The sequence below is a fragment of the Antechinus flavipes genome, chromosome 2, assembly GCF_016432865.1.
Source record: "Antechinus flavipes isolate AdamAnt ecotype Samford, QLD, Australia chromosome 2, AdamAnt_v2, whole genome shotgun sequence".
NCBI classification, from domain to species: domain Eukaryota; kingdom Metazoa; phylum Chordata; class Mammalia; order Dasyuromorphia; family Dasyuridae; genus Antechinus; species Antechinus flavipes.
The window spans coordinates 641333106-641356452 of record NC_067399.1 but is presented as its reverse complement, the minus strand read 5'-3'; the positions used below and the strand labels follow the sequence as shown (position 1 = coordinate 641356452).

General features: G+C 59.9%; 2 protein-coding genes across 2 annotated transcripts; one reads left to right on the top strand and one right to left on the bottom strand.

The window, feature by feature from the left end:
• Window positions 1–16: 16 nt before the first annotated feature.
• Window positions 17–20329, bottom strand: LOC127551982 (uncharacterized). The gene is made up of 18 exons (XM_051982248.1): window positions 19958–20329; window positions 19273–19462; window positions 18185–18246; window positions 17837–17906; window positions 16808–16854; window positions 16549–16612; window positions 15680–15895; window positions 14556–14611; window positions 11213–11378; window positions 10397–10438; window positions 10245–10304; window positions 8307–8380; window positions 6817–6898; window positions 6122–6251; window positions 5714–5784; window positions 5142–5240; window positions 4645–4761; window positions 17–2072 (listed from the first exon to the last, which is right to left on the bottom strand). Exons 3-18 carry the CDS (start codon window positions 18190–18192, stop codon window positions 2064–2066), a joined length of 1311 nt encoding a protein of 436 aa, XP_051838208.1. The 5' UTR covers window positions 18193–18246; window positions 19273–19462; window positions 19958–20329; the 3' UTR covers window positions 17–2063.
• On the top strand, window positions 18304–22498 carry LOC127546972 (collagen alpha-1(III) chain-like). The gene is made up of 4 exons (XM_051973843.1): window positions 18304–18346; window positions 19695–19865; window positions 19982–21619; window positions 21960–22498. The coding sequence occupies exons 1-4, from the start codon at window positions 18304–18306 to the stop codon at window positions 22496–22498; spliced, it is 2391 nt and encodes a 796-aa protein (XP_051829803.1).
• The last annotated feature ends 849 nt before the right edge of the window (window positions 22499–23347 follow it).

Below are 23347 nucleotides of genomic sequence, written 5' to 3'. Positions count from 1 at the left end.
GTTACACATTTCTCAATCACGTTTTAATCTTACAATTTAATAAATTTTAATTACATTTAAATTTAAAGTTTGGGCCCCACTAGGGAATTTTGCAGGCTGAGGTTGTGGGGAGGAGTTTTTTGGGGACCGATTGGCCAATTCTGGTACACTGTGATTCCAGAGACCAGATTTCTTTCAAGCTTTCTCCGTCCTCTCAGAGTGGAAGATAGCCAGAGAGGTTGGTGGAGGGAGACAGAGAGGAGATGTTGGTCTCCAAAAAAATCTTGGGCTGGTAAGAGGGGCAATGGATAGAGCATTGGCCCCGAAGTCACAAGACAGAAATTGAAATGCGATCTCGGACACTAGTTAGTTGCTGTGTGACTTTGGATAAATTATTTAATCTCTAATTGCTTCTCTTACAATCTCTGTAAAAATGGGAATGGTTATAGTGCCATTCTGCCGAAGTGGTTGCAAGGATAAAATGAGATGATGTTTGCAAAGCACATTGTAAATCTTGAGGTGCTATATAAATGCTAACTATTAGCATTATTTATTAGCATAACGTAAAATGAAAGCATAATATTATTATTAGGGTGGAGGAAGAAGAGATGTCAGGAAGAAAGGATAGAGGAGGGTGGGGGGACAAATGAATCTCCATTCCTTGGGACTGCACCTTGAGGAGGACAGCCTGGACAAATCTGGAAGATGGCAATCTTCTCCACAGGACTCATTCCACCCCATCTTGGCCAGAGAGTTTCTCACTGCCCGAGTACCACCTCTCCTCACTTCTATTCATGCCCGAACCCCTTCCCCAAGGTAGCAGGTAATCAGGGCTCTGCCAAACCCTTGAATGTCTATGAAGGGAGCCATAGTTGCTAACTTCCCTGGCACTTCGGGGGTGCATTACTCTATTTGGAAACCCAAATTGGCAGTTTCCCCACTCCCACTCCCAGCGTCCCCCTCCTCTGCAGAGGAAGGGGGAAGTGTTTTTTCCCAGCTTTTCTCTCTTCCAGAGACTCCTTTGCCCCTAACTCCCAGCATCCCCTTGTTTCCTTTGGGGACTGCTTCCCACTTCCATCATTGTAGCTATTGAGGACAAGATTTCCTCATGGGGATCAGCTGAATCCTCCCATTCTGCTGACTCTGAAGGGTTCTCTGGAAGGATCATCTCTTTTTCCTTGGGAAGTCCATGTGGTTGGGATAGCTTAAGGAAAGAAAAGGGCCATCTTGTCCCAGCGTCAGCAGAAGAGGGGACCCAGTGGGTCCAAGCAGGCCCAAGGATGGAGAAGGGGCTCTGATCGGGGATCTGTCCTCTCCCCCCTGGGATGGAAGACTCTCCAGGGCAGATGCTTCCTGATTGCTTCTTGATCAGTTGCTGGTAGTAGAAAGTTGACTTGACTGCCCCTTCCACTTGTCACTCAGGAGACCTTGCACCAGTCACTGACCCTGTGACACCTCAGCTTTCTCAGTTAAAAATGAGGGGGTGGGTCTTGCAGAGGACCCTCCCTTGCAGCTCTTAACTTATTTTCTATGATCCTTGAGCAGGGATGAGGAATCAGAAAACTTTAGAAAGCAGCATGGAGTCGTGGAAAGAGCTCTGGCCTGGGGTCAGACCACCTGGGCTCCAGTCCTGCCTCAGACACTTACTAGTTGTGTGACCCTTGCTGAATCACTTCCCTCTGCCTCAGTTTCCTTATCTGTAAAATAGGGATGTTCTCTCCCCTCAGCTGCAGTGAAGAAAGTGCTTAGTAAATATAAGATGATGTGCAAACAGGTACTGTTATGTTCATGGGGATTTTCAAGGGAAAAAGTCTTGGGGCTGCAGGCAAAGCATCCTTGGACCATTTCTGAAGAAGACCCTGGAGTTCTGGAAACCAAAGTGACTTGGAACCCCAGGCCAGACTCCTGACCAAGTCCCGGCTGTGGTCTGCCAGTTCCACTCCAGTAAGATCCCTCCACTTGGGGAAGGAAAAACCGCTCAGAAACAAGGATCTTTGGCCAGCTGGTCTGGTCTGTCTTGGAGGTGGTAGAGTCAGACTGAGCCCTTTCTGCAGCATCAGGCTCCTGGGTTTGCCAGCGGAACCTCAGTTTACCTGCAGAGAGAATGGGAGCAGGAATGTCACCAAGCAGGGCTAGCCATGCGTTGAGATTCTAGGGAAGCCCCAGCTCCCCATCCCCATCCCCTTCTCCCCACCCCCGGGGACCTGAGACTGCTTCACCCCAAGGTGAGAGCTGAGGCTCTGAGGAAGGAACACAGAGACAAGAACATCTGAGTGAAGGGTTCTTAACCCAGAGTCCATGAACTTAAAAACAAAGTTTTTATACCTATTTCAATATAATTCGTTTCCTCTGTAACTCCATGTGTTTTATTTAATACATTTAAAGCCCTAATTCTGAGAAGGAGTCACAATAGGCTTCCCCAGAGTCCATGACATAAAAGAGGTTGAAAATCCCTTCCCCTGCCCCGGGTGGGAGATGGATCCCAGAGAGCCCCTGGAGGTTCTGATGAGGGAGGGAGACACAGAACAGTCCTGGTGGCCTGGGGGGAGGGAAGGGAAAATCAAGGAGCAGAGAAAGAGGTGCCCCCCAAATCTCAGCTTCCCAGGGGACCTTCGGAGCTGAAGGCTTAGTTTCTTGCTATGTGCTCTCACTGATCAATTCGGTCAGAAGTCCCCCTTCCCATCCCGCTCCCACCGCTCTATGGTATGAGGACGTCTAGTGTTTCACAATAATGTTCCTTGGGGTTTTCCTTGTGGGATCTCTTTCCGGAGGTGATCAGTGGATTCTTTCAGTGAGTGTTTTCCCCTCAGTTTGTAGAATATTGGGGCGGTTTCCCTTAATTCCTGTAGAAGGCTCTCCAGCCTGTTTTTGGTCCTGGCTTTCAGGTAGGCCGATAATTTTTAAATCGTCTCCTCTGGATCTATTTTCCAGGTGGCTGGGTCATAAGGCGGCCTTCTACACACCATCATTTCCTGCCTCCCAGAAGCTCAACGTTGGATAGAACTTCTGGCATCTCTTATTTGGAGACCCCCTTTCTCTATAGACCGTCCTTCTGCCCATAGAGCGGGGACCTTCACAGCAGGATCAGCCCAGGGAGAAGCCGAGGGCTGGAACCATCTCCTACTGAGAGGTGCCCAAAAAGGGGGGCCCCCAGGGGCAGAGCAGGGAGACCCCCCAGGGGGCCCTGCCCCCACACATCTGTCCAGCCCAGGATGAGCACTATTTCTCACTCCCCCATAGCGAGTCCTTGCCAAGGCTCTTCACTAGTGCAGACCCTCATCACTCAGGCCTGGACCACTACAGCGGCTGCTGGTGGGTCTACCTGCCTGAGTCTCTTCCCTCTGATCCACTCAGCCACCAAAAGGATTTTCCTAAACACCGGCGCGACCATGTCACTCCCCTGTGGCCTCCAGGACCAAATACAGCCTCTCTCTGGCATTCAGACCTCCCTTCTCCCCTTCCAGACTTCTCGCGCCTTGGTCCCCAACCAGTGTCACCGGCTCCTGGCTGTCCTAGGGACAGAACACGGTCTCTAGCCCTTGGCCCTGTCCTCCCCCAGGCCCGGAACGCGCTCTCTTCTGCTTCCTTCACATCCCAACCCAAATCCCACCTTCTACAGGAAGCCTTTCCCAGAGCCTGCTGATTCTTCGGGCTTCCCTCCCTTAACTCTCCTATTTAGTTTGTCCATCTTGTTCATATAAATGTGTTTGCCTCTTGTTTCCCTCTTGAGACCAGGACTGACTTTTGCCACTTTGTGTCCCTTAGCATAGTGTCCGACACATAGTAGGTGTTTAATAAATGAGCAGCTGCCCCCCCACTGCGGGCTGGACAGCCGTGTGGGGGCAGGACCCTCTGGGGGTCCCCCTGCTCTGCCCCTGGGGGCCCCCTTTCTGGGCACCTCTCGGTAGGAGATGGTTCCAGCCCTCGGCTGCTCCCCGGGCTGATCCTGCTGTGAAGGTCCCCACTCTATGGGCAGAAAGTGTTCCAGGGACAGTCTATAGAGGAAAGGGGGTTTCCAAACAACAGCCCACCCCCTCTCTGCTCCAGACTTTCCTCCTAGCTCTGCTGCTGAGAGAAGCAGCGGGGAACAGTGGGTGTGGACCCAGGGACGGCAGGAAGCCACCCGGGAGGCCTCTGGTCCAACCCTCTCGCAGCAGGCGAACGGGGACCCCGCGAGTTCCAGGACTTGTCCCCGGCCACCCGACGGCCGAGCAGGGTTTGGGGCCCAGCCAGCCGTGTGACCGGGAGCCACCTGGTCACTCTGGGCTCGTTTCCCTGCCCATAAAATGGGATCCCTCCTGGGGCTGCTGGTGGGAGCCCTTGGTTCAGTCGCCATGGAGCCCGGCCCGTGCTCCGCCATTTCCCCAGTCCGGGTATCTGCGTCTCACCCGCCTCGTGTCAGGGACGGACCCAATCCTCCGTAAGGTCCCTTTTTGCCCCAAATCCCCTTTGTAGCCAATGACCATCTTGTTGCCCCAAACTGCATTATAACTTGGCTTTCTGGGTGCCTTGGGACAGGTTCCCCCCCTCCCCAAGCCAACCCAGTGGGTCTGGGGTCTCAGACCCGGGAGCAGGGGTGGGAACAGCCTCCAGGAGGAGTGCGGCAGTGCCGGGGACTGGCTGGGGTTGGGGGCCGGGGGCTTGGGGGGAGTAACCGGCTCTTACCTGCTCCGCCGGGGGCTTCTTGGCCCCCGGGTCCCCAGAGCTTCCTTCTGGCCACTCCCTGGGGGGCTGGGCAGCCCTGACGGTCCTCTCCCGCCTCTCACCGAACAGATCCTGCAGCTGGTTGTGAGGGGAGAGAGTGAGGGGGCCGGCCCCCCCCCCCAGGCCAGGGGCCACCGCGTCCCCTCCGTCGGCCCCCTGCAGAGCGACTGGAGATCCGCTTTCCTTTCTGGAAGCGGGGGAGACCCGCCCTCCTAATCTTTCCTGGGCCGGCTATCTTTCAGCCCAGCACGGCCAGGGAGGCCCTGGGAGGCCGGAGGGGCCCTCAGGGCCTGCAAGGGCAAGGCTGAGCGGAGCAGGGTAAGCTCTAATGGAGGCGCTGCAGGCACCGACGGGCTCCTGGAGAGGGGACCCAGGATGCGTGAGCCTTGGAAGGGCCAGGCGGGCCAGGCCGGCAGTCTCTCCCAGACAAAGCCCCCCAGCCCCGCCACCGCCCCTACCTCCTCAGTCACCAGCCGGTGCTGCTGTCTCACCCGCTCCACGTCCTTCAGGTCGCTCCGGGGAGCTCGGGCCCCCTTGGGGACATGCTTGTGGGGGCCCTGGGATGCAGGGGCACAGACTGAGAGCTGGGAGAATCCCCGGGGGCCACGAGTCTCTCCCACCCCCTCATTATACGGATGAGGAAACGAGGCTAACGAAATGACCCGCCCATGGTCCCAGGAGGCAACTGGGTGGTGAGAGGGGGGCCCTCAGACCGGGCTGACTGTGTTCTGGGGTAAGACATTTAACTCCTCAGCCTCAGTGTTCTCATCTGTGAAATGGGCGTGACAGGACCGCCCCCACGGGGCTGCGTGAGGAGGAGGATGCAGGGGAACCGCTCACGGTCATTGCGAGGCCACTGATGCTCTGGCTATTGCTCTACAGGGATCCCTCTTGGGGAGGGGGCGGGAGAAGCCCCGTGGGCCAGGGGCGGGGTCACCACCCTGGGGGGTAAAGTGAGACCTTCCTTGGTCTGGGAGGGGAGCCTGGGAAATGGAGGGAAGCGGGCGGGGGAAGAGCCGGGCTCACTCACCTCCGGGACTTTCTGCAGCTGCCTCAGCGGCTGCGGCTTCTCCTCTGATGGTTTTGAAGATGGTTCCCAACCTGAAGGCAGCCCAGGGCCCAAAGCTGGAAGCTCCCCCCCCTCATCACTGGCCCTGACACCCCGGGGGAGACTCAGCCCAGGGAAGAGGCCCTGAAGACACCCCAGAGAAGCGGGCGTCCCCAGTTATCTCGGGGGGAGGATGGGGAGAGGGAGGCGGGGGTCTGGGGCCCAGCAGCAGCTCCGGAGCCAGGCTCCTCCCCCTCGGGGCCCACCTTTCGGAGCCGGCTTAGACAAGTCTCAGCCCTTTAAAAAGCGGCCTGCCCTTTCCGGGTCCAGCTTCTCCGGTTCCGTGGGACCCGTTCCCACCAGGCTCGGCGGAGGCCGAGGGGGACTTACCCTGAAGCACTTTGCGCAGTTGTTCCAAGAAGGCGTTGCAGTGAGAGCAGTGGCCCTGGGGGACGCCCTCCCAGCCGGCCTGGGGCCCCCTCCTCAGGCTGACGCCGGACCGGGAGTGAGGAGGCAGCTTCTAGAGAGGACGTTCCCATTGTCCCATCAGGGCCGCTTTGGGTCAGTTTGTCAGTAACTCGTGAATTTGAGCTTTCTGAATAAAGAATCTTTCTGAAAATCCCCCTCTTTCACCTGGTTAGGGCCTTCATCCCTGTCTGACTCCTGGCCCTTAGGCCAGTCCTCCCACCCCCCTCCCTCCAGGCCCCCCACTCCCCTCCCTCCAGGCCCCCCACCCCCCTCCCTCCAGGCCCCCCACTCCCCTCCTTCCAGGCCCCCCACCCCCCTCCCTCCAGGCCCCCCACTCCCCTCCCTCCAGGCCCCCCACTCCCCTCCCTCCAGGCCCCCCCCCCCCTCCCTCCAGGCCCCCACCCCCCTCCCTCCAGGCCCCCCACTCCCCTCCCTCCAGGCCCCCCACCCCCCTCCCTCCAGGCCCCCCACTCCCCTCCCTCCAGGCCCCCCACCCCCATCCCTGCAGGCCCCCCACCCCCCTCCCTCCAGGCCCCCTCCCCTCCCTCCAGGCCCCTCACCCCCCTCCCTCCAGGCCCGGGCCCTGCTCCCTCCCCATGCTCCGGTCCTTGCACTACCTTGAGCAGGGCGGAGGGCGTCAGCTCTGTCTCGCCATGCTCAGAGGCCCCGGGGCTCAGGAGCTCCTTCAGGGCCCGCTCCCTGTGGACACAGATTTTCGTGTACAGTCTCGGGGCTCCCGGGGCTCCCGGCCTCGGAGTCTCTGACTGGGAACCAGAGTAGCCAGGAACAAGCGGCCCTCATTGTCGGGCCAGGCTGTGAGCCTTGGAGAGCGTCCCCGGCAGGCCTTGGCCGATCGGACCCCCCCCCCCCCCCCAGAGCGACCCCACCCGGGGCCAGGCTGTCCCGGGGCAGCCGCTCATCAGTCCCTTAACTGGCCTCGACTTTACTCGTCATCCTGCCATCCAGGGGAAGGGACGGGGGAAGGAGGGTCTGCCTCGGACAGCCGGCGGGCCGGGAGAGAAGGGCCAGGGTTCGGGGTCGGTCTGCGGGGACTGCAGGGCCCAGGAGAAGCTGGCTCTCGGGGAAGCTGCGCTGACTCCTGGGCTACCAGAGCTCCCGGGAAAAAGGCTGCCCAGGCCCAGGAGCACTGGGGGGGGGGGGGTGGGAGGTCGGGCCTGGGAAACTGAGAAGTCTGGGCCACGGTGGGAAAGGAGGAGGGGAGCCCCCCCCGCTGCCATGGGTGCCAGCTGCGTGACCCTGGGGCCAGTGTGGGCAAAGCTGCCAGAGCCGGTTCTGGGTCCGGGGAACGCGGACAGTTCTTCCTCCTGCTGGCACCCTGTGCCTCCCAGGAGCACTCGGGACTGCCAACTTGGCTGGGAAATGCCCGTTCCTTCCCCACGAGTTGGAGAGCCCTTGGGGGCAGGGAGAGGGCGAAGCCTGTTCTGCAGCTTCCCAAGAGGGCAAGGGCTGAGTCGTTGGACCCGCCAGTCTCTGGGGCCAGAGCCGGGGTCCCCGGTGCGGCTGGCGGCTCCCCGGCCCCGGACACCTCCCTCCCACGCTGCTTCTCCACCTGGTGCTTCCGGAGAGACCGGGCCCTCCCAGCCTCAGGTGTACATGAAGCTGGCAATGGCTGGGGGGGGGGGTCTGTGGGCTGTGGGGGGGTCTGGGTCCGTGCACGTGCGCCCCAGGGGCGTGGAGGCCCGTGGGGGGCAGAGTGGGGGGGCTGCTTTCCGTGCTCTGGGGGTCCGTAAAAATTCGGGGTTGTTTAGTGCTGAGTGAGGGGAATCAGCCTCGACTGGGAGGGCCTGAGCTCGCCCCTGCCCCTCTACCCCTGGAAGCTGAGGCCGGGGTCTCCAGCCTCCCTGGGCCTCCCGTCATCCATCTTTAGAAGGGGGAGGCCGGGGAGGGCCCGAGCAGGGGCAGCTCCTCCCACTGGCTCCTGATCCCGAGGGCCCAGAGAGCCGGCCCTGCTGGGACAGTGAGGGCCCCCGCGGAGGCTGGAAGGAGAGGGTCTGGAGGGGGAGGCCGCGGTGCGCTGCCAGAGGGGGAAGCCATCTCTTCTGGTCTCCCCTCCCTCCTCCCGCAGAGACCCGGTCCCGCTCCTTACTTCTCCTCCAGCTTCTGTCGCAGCGAGGTCACCAGCAGCTCCAGACTGAGGTTCTCCTTTCTGCTCTCCCGGAGCTGGAGAGAGGGAGGCGGGGAGGGCGGACGGGGGTGGAGGAGGTGGGGGGAAGGGGGGAATGAGTGCCTCAGCTTTAGGCCCACCTCCCTTTGCCCCCACGACTACTTCCTGCCACACCTGGGGCCAATGTGGAAGAAATGACCCCTGCCCTCCATGTGAGGGAAGGCCCTTCTCCTCTTTGTGCTTTACTTTCCTCATCTGTAAAATGGACACGCTGCGGCCCTCCCAGTGTCGCTCTATGGAGGCCAGACTCCCCCTGCGCCCCCCAGCCCTCGTACCCTCGGGCTCTCCCCCAGGAGGCCTGCTTCCTCCCAGCTGGGTCTCACTCCCTGCAGGGCCCCTGCCTTGCACTTCCCTGCCCTCCCAACACGGACTCCACAGACTCTGGGGGACCCTTTGAGCCGGGCTGGAAGTCAGGGACGCCTTCACCTAACTGCTGTGTGACACGGGAAAGTCCCTTAGCTTGTGGACCCTCAGTGACCCCCCCTGTAAAATGAGGGAGGTCTCTGTGTAGTGGCCAGAAACTGGAAACTGAGTGGGTGCCCATCAATTGGAGAATGGCTGAATATATTGGGGTATATGAACGTTATGGAATATTATTGTTCTGTAAGGAATGACCAGCAGGAGGATTTCAGAAAGACCTGGAGAGACTGACAGGAACTGATGCTGAGTGAAATGAGCAGGACCAGGAGATCATTATATACTTCAATAACAATACTATATGATGACCAATTCTGATGGGCATGGCCATCCTCAGCAATGAGATGAACCAAACCAGTTCCAATGGAGCAGTAATGAACTGAACCAGCTACGGCCAGAGAAAGACCTCTGGGAGATGACTAAGAACCATCACATTGAATTCCCCATCCCTATATTTCTGTCCATCTGCATCTTGGATTTCCCTCACAGGCTAATTGTACAATATTTCAGAGTCTGATTCTTTGTGTACAGCAAAATAATGGTTTGGTCATGTATACTTATTTTGTATCTAATTTATACTCTAATACGTTTAACATGTACTGGTCATCCTGCCATGGGGGAGAGAGTGGGGGGAAGGAGGGGAAAATTGGAACCAAAGGTTTGGCAATTGTCAATGCTGTAAAATCACCCATGCATATAACTTGTAAATAAAAAGCTATGAAAAAAAATAAAAAATAAAATGAGGGAGATAATGAGGACCCAAAAAAGTGTGGCTGAAGCACGATGTAAATGCCGTGGCTGGGGTTCTTATATTCTTATTTTTATGATCTTCCCCCACGGACAAGGCCGGGGGCATCTCCAGCCCCTCTCCCTCTTCATCTCCCACTGTCTCGGGTTCCCTGGGGGCCCCTGGAACTACTTGTTGGCTCAGAGGACAGAAACCAAGACGGCCCCTGGCCAGGAGCCTAGGGGTGCCCACTGCAGGAGGAGCAGTCCCCAGGGGGAACTTGGGGGAAAGGGGACAGGTCCTCACCTTGGCCCCGGGAGGAACGTTCAAGCACAAATGGGCGCATTTTATGGATGAGGAAATAAGTCAAAGCTGAGAGAATGTGGGGGATGCGCCCTGGCTCTCCCAGACCAGGAGTCAGACCCAAGCTCTGAGACCCCAAAACCTCTTCACTAATTGTCTCCGGAGGCCCTGAGGAAGGCGCAGGGCAGGCGGGGTTCCAGAACCGGGGCAGGCTGGACCGAGGTTTTGCTGATTCTATCAGGTCGCTCACCCCCTGCGGTAGCTCCCTGAGCTCCTTCCTGACTGCCCCCCCCCGGGCCCGCCCACCTCCAGCCCTCCCCAAGGCCTGGAACCCCCTGGAGACCCGCTCCCCGGGGAGAAGGCCCGGCTCTGGCCAGAGCCTGGGTCCGGCGGTGCTGGGGGGGTCGGAGTACCTGACTCTCGGTGACCTCTAGCCCCTGCTGTCCGGAGTCCTGGGCCGTGGGGGGAGAAACCTGGAAATGGACACAGCAGGTCGGAGCCTGGAGCCCGGCTGACCCAGAGGAGGGTCCATCTTACCGGCCCCCTCTGGGATCCCAGAGCCTACCTTGTGTTCCTCTGGCTTCCTCAGCTTCAGCTCCTGCAGCTCCTGCAAAGAAGTCCTCACGTTCTGGGCTGGGCTGGGAGGGGAGGGCAGGAAAGGACACAAGCCCCAGACCTTCCAGCCCCCAGACTCATCCCCCAGACTTCCATCTCTCAGACTTCCATCCCCCAGACTTCCATCCCTCAGACCTTCCATCCCCCAGACCTTCCATCCCCCAGACTTCCATCCCCCAGACTTCCATCCCCCAGACCTTCCATCCCCCAGACTTCCATCCCTCAGACTCCATCTCTCAGACCTTCCATCCCCCAGACTTCCATCCCCCAGACCTTCCATCCCCCAGACTTCCATCCCCCAGACTTCCATCCCCCAGACTCCATCTCTCAGACCTTCCATCCCCCAGACTTCCATCCCCAGACCTTCCATCCCCCAGACCTTCCATCCCCAGACCTTCCATCCCCCAGACCTTCCATCCCCCAGACTTCCATCCCCCAGACCTTCCATCCCCCAGACTTCCATCCCCCAGACCTTCCATCCCCCAGACCTTCCATCCCCCAGACCTTCCATCCCCCAGACCTTCCATCCCCCAGACCTTCCATCCCCCAGACTTCCATCCCCCAGACCTTCCATCCCCCAGACTCCATCCCCCAGACCTTCCATCCCCCAGACCTTCCATCCCTCAGACTCCATCCCCCAGACCTTCCATCTCCCAGACCTTCCATCCCCCAGACTTCCATCCCCAACCATCTCCAGAGGCAGGGCTCAGAGACTAGGGGCTGGGTCCCAATCTCATGGTCTGAGGCTGGGGGGGGGGTCCCTTACTGAGCTGAGGCTCTGCAGTCTCTGCTCCCACTCCCGTCTCAAGCTTTCCTCCTTCTGCAGCTGCTGCCTTAAGGCGTCTGCCTCTGAGGCGGGCATGGGTGCTCCTGCTTCCTGGGCTCCCTGGGCATTTCCCGGAAATGGCTGAAGCAGCTCTGGCGCCTGGGGGCTGAGAGGGGGGTCCGAGTGGCCATCTCCCACGGAGCATTCAGAGGCAGCATCCGAGCTGGGAGTGACCCGGGTGACCCGCTCTTCCCCATCTCCCCAACACACCCGGGACACAAATGAAGGGAATGGGAAGGAGGCCCCCACGGAGCTCATCCCCTGAGAGAGCCAATGGCCTCACTGAGTGCTGCAGAAAGGCGGGGTGTCCACTAGGTGGGGCAGTGCAAGACATGGGCTCAGGAAGCCCCATCTTCTAAGTTCAAATCTGCCTCAGACACTTCCTAGCTGTGAGACTCTGGGCAGGTCACTTCTCCCTGCTTGCCTCAGTTTCCCCAAGTGTAAAATGAGCCGGAGAAGGAAATGGCCAACGGCTGGGGCGTCTTTGCCAAGAAAATCCAAGAGACATCACAGTCAGGCCCGAAATGACTAAAGAGCAACAGGAAAACGAAGGAAGCTCAGAATCATTCGGTTCAACTGCCTCCTTTTACAGAGGAGGAAACGGAGCAATGAGTAGAAGCTACAAGGAGGCTGATTCAGACTTGCTATCAAGGAAAACTCCCCAGCAATTAAGCAGAGCTCCTTAACCTCCGCGCGCCTTTTGTAAAGTTGGGTTGGTTTCTGAATAACTCGGTGTGTTTTACTGTACGGGTTTAACACTGTGATTTAGGGAAGGGCGCCAGAGGTTTTAGCAAACAAAAGAAGAAAACCCCAGAGATGCAGGGGAGTCCCACAGGGGAAGGGGCTGCCGGCCGGAATGGCTTCTCGGGGGAGGACTTGTCGGACGTGACACTGAGGCGTTCTTGTTCAGGGATGGGCCGGACTAGGGGGTCCCCGAGGTCCCTCGCAGCCCCCCATCTTGTCAGGTGACCCCTCAAGACCACTAGGAAAGGTAATTCGCCATTTAATCTCTCCCATCCGTAAAACGGGGCCGGACCTCCCTTGGAGCATCTCCGTAAATGCTGCGGGCCGTAAGGAGAGGAGAGGGGAGGGGAGGGGGGGAGACGGGGCGGGGGGAAACGGGGGGAGGAGAAGGGCGGGGGGAGACGGGGTGGGGGGGAGGAGAGGGGCGGGGAGGGGGGAGGGGGGGAGACGGGGCGGGGGGGGGGGGAGGAGAGGGACGGGGGGAGACGGGGGGGAGGAGAGGGGTGGGGGGAGACGGGGAGGGGGGGAGACGGGGCGGGGGGAAACGGGGCGGGGAGGGGGGGAAGAGAGGGGTGGGGGGGGGGAGGAGAGGGGTGGGGAGGGGGGGAAGGGGGGGAGACGGGGCGGGGGGGGAGGAGAGGGGGGGAGGGGGGGAAGGGGGGGAGGAGAGGGGTGGGGGGAGACGGGGCGGGGAGGGAGGAGAGGGGCGGGGGGAGACGGGGGGGAGGAGAGGGGCGGGGAGAGACCGGGGGGGGGGGGGAGGAGAGGGGCGGGGGGGGAGGAGAGGGGTGGGGGGAGACGGGGCGGGGAGGGGGGGAAGAGGGGGGCTCTCCACGGACCCTTTCTCAGAATCACCGTTTTAAGGCATAAGGCCCAGCGCACGGAAGACAAACAGGCCCGTGTTTTTCCGGCCCCGACCTCCACGTCCCCAGATCCCGCGGGAAGAGGCGCGGCTGTAGGAGAAGACCTCGGGTCTGGAGGAGCCGCGTGGCCCTGGGCACTTCCCCACCTCCCCTGGGGCTTTTCGGCGAGAAGGCGGGGCTTGGGAGCGCTCGGGCACGCAGTGGGGTTTAATAAATGCTTGTTGGCTGACCGAGGGCAGCGCGCACTGGCGTCCCCGGCTCCCGCCTGCCCCAGAGACCTCATTGCGCTGTGCCGCCCTGCCCCCTGGCGGAGACGCGGGGCAGCGCGCACAACCCGAACAATCGCTGCAGGGCCGTTCGTTCCCCATTGGCTGGGGGGAGGGGAGAGCGGGAGATGGCCGGAGGGGGCTGGGAAGGGAGGGGCTGGCCCCGCGCGCGGCTGCCCGGCGCTGTGGTAGCGGTTCTCCCGGGCACGCGCGTGCTTCTCCCGGTGTGACCCCCAGGGGCGCTGCCTCAGCTGCCCCGACACCGGGGCTCGGGAGCCCGGGAGCCCGGGGGGCTCGAGAGCGGCGGCCCGGGACGGACAAAGAAAGGCGTCCTCGGGCTGCGGAGCCCGCCCCTCCCATGACTGGTCCTCTCGTCTGCGCGAGCGGCCGCTCCCCGTCTGTCAGTCTGCTGTCACGGGGTCTGGGGGCGGGAGGAGGGGTGGGCAGCGGCCCCCGAGCTAGGACTGTTTGCAGGTGTCCCTCAGGGGTTCTGATTGTTTTTCTCAGCTCTTTCATTTGATTCCCAGAAACTCCCGGGAGGTAGTTAGGGCAGAGGCTATTGTCCCCGTTCGGCCGATGAGGGAACCGAGGTCCAAAAAGGGGAAAGCCGGAGAAACAAAGAGTGTGCCCCGGAGCATCCAAGTGCAGTCCCGCGAGCTCTGTGGGGCCAGAAGGGGGGGGGGGGAATGGAGTTTTGTATCCAAAAGAAGTTGGAAGGTGACTCTTAATCCAGAATCAGAATTTTCTAGAGTTCTCTCGGCTCCGTCCGGTCTAGTCCAGGCCTGAGCAAGAACCCTCTGCGCCGGGCTCCTGGTCATCCAGCCCCTCCCCGCCCTCGGCAGCCAAGGAGGCACCTGCGCCTTCCTATGCCTTGGGGTAGCTCTGGCTTTTAGGAAAATTGCCCCGGCTTCGTGCCCCCAATAGCCTCTTTGCAACTTGTCCTCCTTGTTCCGCGCTGTCCCGCTGCGGGACCCGGAGAAAAGGCTAAACACTCCCCGTTCCTCCCGCGGACGCGGCAGGAGCGCATTCGGACGGGGAACGGAGGGTGGGAGCCATTCTCCCAACGCGACAAGTCCAGGGGCAGGATCTGCCCCCTGTCGGGGGTCAGGCGATGCAGGACACGCTCTTTCGCCGTCCTGGGCGCCTTTGTCTGCGCAGCCTCCAGTTTCCCACGGCCCCCGAAGCAGAGGCGGATGATCCCCTCCTCAGCCCCGGGTGCCCTCGTGCCCTCCCAAGTCGGGGCCGGCTCTCTGGCCCCCGCATTGCCTGCCCGCACATCTTTGCCCCGGCCCCAAAGGCTCCAGGATGAGGTTTCCAGGGTGGAGAAATGGGGGTTATCTGGGTGGCCAAAGGGTCCCCTCAAAGGCGGAGAGAGGGGCTAGCTCGGAGCAAAGGGAGGAGGAGGCTTACCTTCCTGAGGGAGACCCTGGGAGGCCCTGGAGGGGATTCTGAGGCTCCGCGGTGGCCTGGGGACACAGAGAAGGGCGTCGCTGGGTGGGGGACCCCCGGGCCGCACTGAGCGGGGACTACAACCTGCCCTGGAGGGCCCGAAGGGAGGGAAGCCCAAGGCACCGGCCCGACCCTTACCCCCCACAAAAGCTGCAATAGTTTTTTCTTTTCCTTCCTTGGTTTAGATCTGTGATCTCAACTGTTTAAAGGGAATTCCTAGTATGGAAACTTCCTCCACCACTGCAGAGCAGTCCCTGGTCTGTCCCTCAGAAGCCGAGAGAATGTTCTCAGAGAAGTGAGGGTCTGGCCCAGGGTCACACAGCTTAGTGCGGATCAGTAGGAACGGCAGAACTTGGGGTCTTCCTGACTCAAACACGTTCTCCTTTCACCACGTCATATAGTTAGGGGTTCCATGAATCAGGGGGTATTCGGAAACCCTCATGGATGAGCCCTATTCTGGGTGCCAGAAGGGGGAAAGAAAGGCAGAGAGCTCCAGGAATAACGGGAAAGACACCCAGTTACCCTCAGGGGGCTGCAGTCTGTGTGGCAGACACAGTCCTAGGCTCAGGGGGCTTCAGTCTGTGTGACAGACACAGTCCTAGGCTCAGGGGCTTCAGTCTGTGTGACAGACACAGTCCTAGGCTCAGGGGGCTTCAGTCTGTGTGGCAGACACAGTCCTAGGCTCAGGGGGCTTCAGTCTGTGTGGCAGACACAGTCCTAGGCTCAGTCTGTGTGACAGACACAGTCCTAGGCTCAGGGGGCTTCAGTCTGTGTGACAGACACAGTCCTAGGCTCAGGGGGCTTCAGTCTGTGTGACAGACACAGTCCTAGGCTCAGGGGGCTTCAGTCTGTGTGACAGACACAGTCCTAGGCTCAGGGGGCTTCAGTCTGTGTGGCAGACACAGTCCTGGGCTCAGGGGGCTGCAGTCTGTGTGGCAGACACTATCCTAGGCTTAGGGGGCCTCTCTTCTGGTCTGGTATTACAGATTACCTTCAGGAATCTCCTGAGGAGGGGAGGGCCACCATTCCTGCCCCAGGAGCCCCTGCCCTTCACACAGACACAGACACTCTCTAGGGGCTTTTACCATGTCCCACTGGGGCTCCGCTTCTGCCCCCTTCAAGGTCCCTGGGGGGCACGGTCCGGGACCTGGCGCTGCCTGTGGGGGCTCCGTCCTCTGGGGGGCACTCCCACTTTGCAGGCCCCGAAGCTGGTGCTGCAGGGACAGGGACAAGTTTCGTTCCAGTTCTAATTGCTGCTTGCAGGCGTCCAGCTCCATCTGAAGCATCGGGCCCTGGTCCAGCTGAGGGTAGAAGTAAAGGGAAGTGACAGTCAGGTGGCGGGGCTGGTGGGCTGAGATCATGGAGCCCCAAGAGGCTGAGGAGGCTGGGTGCCCCTAAGCCAGAAAGGGAGGAACCCCAGCCCTGGCCTCTGCATGTCCACTGGCATGGGATCATGGCAGAGGAAAACTGGAGAGACGGGATAGGGGAGGACGAGGAAACGGGATGTTCTGGATCTGGGGGGTCCCCCGAGGAGGGCTTTGTACTTCATTATCACCTATGGGCTCCCGTGAGGGAGACCCATGGGGACTCTCCTCCTCATTTTACAAATTGGGAAACTGAGGCCCAGATTGGTGAGATGATGTCCTTTCAGTCAAACAGCATGTGTGTGGCTGAATCAGTACGGAACCCAGGGGGCCTGCCTCCCAGCAGGGGCCTCTTCTATTAGAGAAGCCTGCGGCTCAGACGCTCCTGGCCACCCCCTGTGCAGGGATTCTGGGATTGGGGGGGGGACTGAGAGGTATCCTCAGTCTTTGGAGCCCCGGAGCCAGACCCCAATTACTTGGCCAGGCAGGACCAGGCCGGGCTCCTTTGCTAGGCAAGAGCATCCAGACCTCCCCCCAAACAGTGCTCCCTTCAAACTCTAAAGGAAACTGGAGGGAGAACCGAGCTGTACCTTCCACCTCTGGATCACTAGAGCCAGCTGAGCATTTTCCTGCTCCAGAACCTTCAACTTGCTCCTATTATAGAACAGAGTGTGAGGAAGAAGAGGGAATAAGGTTCCTGAATGTGATACGACTGGAGATTGTGCTTCTGAGGGAGAATTTCCCCCTTCCCACTTCTGAGGTGTCTTGTGCCTTCTTTGGGGCCCTTGTTCACAGTGAATTCCCCAAGCTTCCCCTTTCTTCTCACCGTATCCCCCAGGTCCTACTTACTGGAGATCTTGCTGATAGTCCATCTTCCCTGCTGGGGAACTTGAATCCTGGGAGAAATCAGAAGGAAGGTAGGAAAAGTTGAAGCTGATTCCTCCTCTACTGGCTGCCTTCCCTTCTCCATCCTGACCCCAAGGGGCTCCCCCTCCCCCTCTACCCCTTCAAGCCATCCAACACTGGTCCATAGTGGGAACCCTGGTTTAGACTCTTGGGGAAGGGGATGTCACAAGAAGGATCAGATGCTTGTTGTTCACTTGCATTTCATTTTCTTACTCATTAACTTTCTTTTATTGATCTGATTTTTTTGTGCAGCAAGAGAATTGTATAAATATGTTTATACATATTGGATTTAACATGTTTAACATATATTTAACATGTATATTTATATATTATAATTATATATGTTATATATTATATATAATTACACATAATTATATATATTATATATTTAACATATATATATAATATATATTTAACATATATTGGATTTCTTCCCATCTAGGGGAGGGAGTAGAGGAAAGGAGGGGAAAATCGAGTCAACATTGAAAAATTATCCATGCATATATTTTGAAAATAAAAAACTTTATAAAAAAAAAAAGAAAACCATAAAACAGTATGTTAAAAAAAAAAAAAAAGAAAGGGTCAGATGCTCAACACAAATTTGCTCAACACAGAGAAGAACATATTGGTCAGAGAGAAAATCAGAAAAATAGGGTTTAACCAATAGTATAGGGGCTGCTATAGAGCACCAGCCCAAGTCAGGAGGACCTAGATGTGTGACCCTGGGCAAGTCACTTAAGCCTAATTGCCTCAGGGAAAAAAAAATAGGTACAGTGAAAGATTTTCCTTCAATGAGGGTTGTTAGAACTGAAATAAAATTGGAGGGCGACAGAGAGGCACAAACAAAGACAGAAAAAGAAGCAGAGATTAGAGGAAGGCAATGAGAGAGAAGGAGAAAATAGAAGAGAGAAAGAAGCAGGGGAGGGGGCTGTGTGAGGGCAGAGGAGGACTGGCAGAATTGCCCTTTCTCACTTCCCCAGAAGAAAGGCGCTGATATATCTTCACCAGCTGCATTCCTCCCAGCTCACTGGTCTCCTTTGCCCTGAAGGAAAGATACTATTAGCTTCACACATTAAGCTTTTCTTTCTCTCTTTTTTCTTCTTCCCTTTATTCTGGATCCTTTACCTTCAATTATGGTCCTTAAGACTCATGGAGACCCATAAATCAACAGGGAGATTGCTCCTTCCTGATGGAAGGCGTAATGGAAGGAGTTCCTGATGGAACCTGCCTTCCTCTCAAACAGCTCCCAAGTCTTCCTCCCAGCATTCCCTAGAGAGCCAAAGATTATCAGACAGTCACTGCTGTCCAGAAGTCACTTACCTATCCATAGGGTCAACCAGCTCTTCCTCTTCACCTGTGAGAAGCTCTTGGACCCAAGGGATCTGGGAAAGAAAAGAGAAGAAATTGGAAAATAAGAATGGGTAGATTTCTGAGCAACAATGGCCAGTGGGACTACCTATGTGGGGAGTACTGTCCCCAAAGGTGGGTGTTCATAAAAAACAAAACATAAAAAAGCCCAAAAGAGGCAGCTAGGTGATGCAGTGGACAGGGCAGCATCCCTGAAGTCAGGTGGACCTGAGTTCAAATCTAACCTCAGACACTTAACCCATCCTAGCTATGTGATCTGGGGCAAGCCACTTAACCCCAATTGCCTCAGCAAAAACAAAAACAAAACAACAACAAAACCAAACTAAACCCCAAAAAGTGGGTATTCTCTTGCATATAGAAATACGCATGGGTATTGCATGGCATTGGAGTCTAGACTGCTAAAGTCTCTGAACAGTTGAAGTGTGGAGGTCCAGGCTAGGGATAGTTGATTGTATCACATTATTAGTGAGGACTTACTCCAAGAACCAATGACACGAGGGGAGAAATCTATAACCAAGCTCGTGTGTGCCATGACTATCCTTGAGATGTCAAGAAAAAATGAGAAGGGGGATGATCTCATTGGCCCGGTGAAAACGCATCTCCATCCCTTCCTTGGGGAAGTGGGAGACTACAGATAGGGAATACTGAATACAGATGTGGGGCTCATATGTTGATTTATTTTGCTAAACCACTTTTTTGTTTTCTTTTTTCCCTTTTTCTTTTTTTCGGTCATTTTTTATTCTTTGTTACAAGGAATGTCTGAGTGGAGGTAGCGTTACATTTGGAAATGAAGGGGATCTAAAACTAAAATATGAATAGATTGTTTGGATTTCTTTTTAAGAAAGTGAGGAAGGCCCCAAGGACATTGGGTTGACCCTTTTAGGCAAATTCATGGTATGAGCATGATTGTAGAGGGGTGAACATTCCCAGGAGGGAAGGAGCAAGTCCCAGTGGGAAACATAAAAGCATAAAGAGATGTGGGCAGTTCGCAAAGTGGTGCTGGATGGGAGAGCCGCAGCGGGAGCCCGAGGCAAGCCCACCTTGCACGACCCACGTCTCCTCTGTCTCTGGACCCCCTCCAGTTCCTCCTCCTTGGATTTCAACTCGTTTGCCACCTGGCGCCAGCGTGCTTTCCAATACTGAGCCACCTCCCGGTGGGTCCTGGGGCAGGAAGTTTCCCATGCTTGCCCCAGCTGGGGAGCTGTCAGCCCCTTCTGGAACTGAGGGTATCTGGGGAAAGAAAGTGGGGGGTCCCCTAGACCCACCTCATACCCTGGGCCTGCTCCATCTCCATCTCAGCTCCCGTTTGCCCCTTTCTGAAGCCGCCCCCACCTGGAAGGACTGAGCCCTTTCCCCCGACTACTGGTGGCCGAGGCTTGCCTGAATTACCCCCTCCCCACCCTGGGCATCTGAGGTGGGGCTGAGCCCCGCCACGTCTCCTCCGGGGATCCCTTTAAAACAGATCTGCCGGCCGTGATTGGGGTAGCGTTAAACAAACAGCCCTCTGCTAAACGGGCCAACAGCTCGGCCACTGGCGGCCCCCAAGAGCTTCGGGAAGCGGACTCCCGGTCAGGAGGCACAGATCGGACCCTGCGCCCGCCATGGCCGCCCGGCAGCCGGCGGGGCCCTCTGGGTAAGGGGGGCGCTTTCTGACGGAACCAGATAACGAGGCTCGGAGCAGTCCGACACAGGGCTCTGAGCCCCCGGAGGGAAGGAGGCCCTTACCTCCTGCACGCGCCGTTCTGCCAGGAAGCCGGCCTGAGCTCGGCGCTGCCCCCGGGGCCCCGGAACACCGCGAGCAGGGCCAGGTTCTCTCCCCCCAGCTGGGCTCGCTCGCTCTCCACGACCTGGGCCCAGCTGTGGGAGAGCCGCTTCTCTGCCTGCAGCTGGTGGAGCTGGTCCAGGCAGGTCCTCAGGCGCCGGCGGCTCTGGCTCAGCTCCGAGGAGAGCTGCTCGTTCTCCTAGGGGTGACATCCCAGAGCGGCGGTCACCGTCCCCTGCGTCCCCCGCCTCTCCCCGATCCCACCCCAACACCGGGCCTGGCGGCTTCGGGGACGAGAGGGGCAAAGTCATTCCTACCCCCGCGGGAGCGGCCGGAGCGCCCTGGGCAGCGCGGCCTTCCCACTCCCCGTCCCTCCCCCGTGGGAGCGGCCGGAACGGGCCCTGGGCAGCGCGGCCTTCCCACTCCCCGTCCCTCCCCCGTGGGAGCGGCCCGAGCGGGCCCTGGGCAGCGCGGCCTTCCCACTCCCCGTCCCTCCTCCGCGGGAGCCGCCGGAGTGCCCTGGGCAGCGGGGCCTTCCCACCCCCGTCCCTCCCCCGCGGGAGCGGCCGGAACGGGCCCTGGGCAGCGCGGCCTTCCCACCCGAGTCCCTCCCCCGCGGGAGCGGCCCGAGCGGGCCCTGGGCAGCGCGGCCTTCCCACCCCCGTCCCTCCCCCGCGGGAGCGGCCCGAGCGGGCCCTGGGCAGCGCGGCCTTCCCACCCCCGTCCCTCCCCCGCGGGAGCGGCCGGAGCGCCCTGGGCAGCGCGGCCTTCCCACTCCCCGTCCCTCCTCCGCGGGAGCCGCCGGAGCGCCCTGGGCAGCGCGGCCTTCCCACCCGAGTCCCTCCCCCGTGGGAGCGGCCGGAGCGGGCCCTGGGCAGCGCGGCCTTCCCACCCCCGTCCCTCCCCCGCGGGAGCGGCCCGAGCGGGCCCTGGGCAGCGCGGCCTTCCCACCCCCGTCCCTCCCCCGCGGGAGCGGCCGGAGCGGGCCCTGGGCAGCGCGGCCTTCCCACCCCCGTCCCTCCCTCGCGGGGCGGGGCCCTGGAAGAGGGCTTTGGGGCAGGGTTATCACTGCTGCTGCTTTCTTATGGGAGACGTCGGGGGACAGGCGGAGGGTGCTGGGATCGGGCCGGGAAGTTCCCGTCTCCTCCCGACACTAATGGCGCTCAGCGAGTCCCTGGGCAGGCTCCCGGGACTCCGGGTCTGCACAGGGAGCCTTCGCCAGTCACTCTCCGGGAGATCTGGGGGAGCATCCACAGCTGCCCCCCACGCCGGTCTCTGCCTGCCCCGTGAGAGCACCGGGTCAGCTGCTCGGCGCCTGCTCTGGTCCAGAGGCTCTGGGACTCCGGCCGAGTTCTCGGGAAGCCCCGCTCCGAGGAGGCCCAGGAAGAGGGGCCAGACCCGTTACCTCTTTGATGATGGCCAGCTCTTCTTGGAGGAGGATCACATCGAAGGCCTTGTGGGGGGTGGAGGCCCCTGGGCCCTCCCCCTCCCCCAGAGCCGCACTGGCGTCAGGCTTCCGCTCCTGTCCTCCATCACCCGGGCCTGGCTCCTCCTGGAAACAAAACCAGCCTTAACCGCCCCCATCCCCTCTGGGCTAGAGGCCCGTTCTCTGTCCCGGCTCCTGGGCAGGCCGGTGAAACCCTGGGGCCCTTCTCAGAGCAGTCTTTTTAAAAGCATAAAAATGTGAAGCATCAAAAAGGAAATCTGTTATATTGAAGTAAAATTATAAATTTTTTCTAAAACGAGGTTATGGCCCCAGGTTGAGAACCCCTGGTGCAGGGCAGCGGGGGCGCAGTGGGTAGCGCAGCAGCCTGGGGGTCCGGAGGAGCTGAGTTAGATCTGGTCTCAGACGCTTCCCACCTCCTGGCTGGGAGACCCTGGGCAAGTCCCCGTCACACTGACCAGGTCGTTGGCGCTCCCTGTGGTGAGAGCTCACTCCCTGTGACATTCCTCACTTCCCCAAAGTGAGCCCGACGGCGGGGACCCCGGGCAGCGGCCCCCCCTCCTCAGTGACCCCGACGGCGGGGACCCCGGGCAGCGGCCCCCCCCTCCTCAGTGACCCCGACGGCGGGGACCCCGGGCAGCGGCCCCCCCTCCTCAGTGACTCCGACGGCGGGGACCCCGGGCAGCGGCCCCCTCTCCTCAGTGACCCCGACGGCGGGGACCCCGGGCAGCGGCCCCCTCTCCTCAGTGACCCCGATGGCAGGGACCCCGATGGCAGGGACCCCGGGCAGCGGCCCCCTCTCCTCAGTGACCCCGATGGCGGGGACCCCGGGCAGCGGCCCCCCCTCCTCAGTGACCCCGACGGCGGGGACCCCGGGCAGCGGCCCCCCCTCCTCAGTGACCCCGACGGCGGGGACCCCGGGCAGCGGCCCCCCCTCCTCAGTGACCCCGACGGCGGGGACCCCGGGCAGCGGCCCCCTCTCCTCAGTGACCCCGACGGCGGGGACCCCGGGCAGCGGCCCCCCCTCCTCAGTGACCCCGATAGTGGCTGGGCCGGATGAAGCAGCCCGGGAGGGGGCGTCTGTGGCCCCTGGTACCCGAGGGATGGAATCGTGGCCGGTCTGGAGCCCCCCAGGTCCGAGTGTGGGCCCCTGCTCGGGAGGAGCCCATCCCAGACGCAGCCTTCCTCGCATCCTGGGGCCCTCCCACGGCCCGGGACAGAAGCTGAGCTAACTTTGCAGGGACCATCCCAGCATCTCCTGGGCCTCGGACTTGTCCAGTCTGCGGTCCCGTGGCTCCAGGGCCCCCCTTAGTCACTTAACCTTGCCTCCCGTCACTCCCCCGCAGACGGTCCCCACTCTGAGCGCTCCGCTCTCCCCCACACTGTCCGTGTTTGCTTCCAGAACCAGGACTGGGCCGGGGCACAAGTCCGGGACACATGGTGGCCGTGCGGGGAGAGGAGGAGGCAGACTCCCAGACGACCAGCCCTGCGCCCGGAGCTGCAGCCCCCGTTCCAGGGGAGAGGACCCCCGGCCCTCGCCTCCTTCCCGGAAAACTCCCTCCCCGCAGGACGCCCGGCGGCTCCCTCCTTCCCGGATAAATCCCACGGGTGAGGAGCCTCCGCGGGCAGGTTTGCTGCCACGCTCGGCCCCCCCCCAGGCTGTATCGGGGCCCCCCAGAGCTGGAACTTCCCCCAGAAAGGTAACTCGGGGCGCGTCTCCCGCTGCCGGAGTCCCCGGCTCTGCCTCCCTGCCGTCCTACGGAACCTCCCTCTCACCTCCTCCCAGGAAGGCCCTGCTCTGACCTCCTGCAGCATATGAACCTTGGTGACTCCCACTGACCTTGAGTCTGTGCCTCCCCCTGTTCTCCGACCCCGGGGTTATCGCCAGTCGTTCTGCGGCCAGAGACCG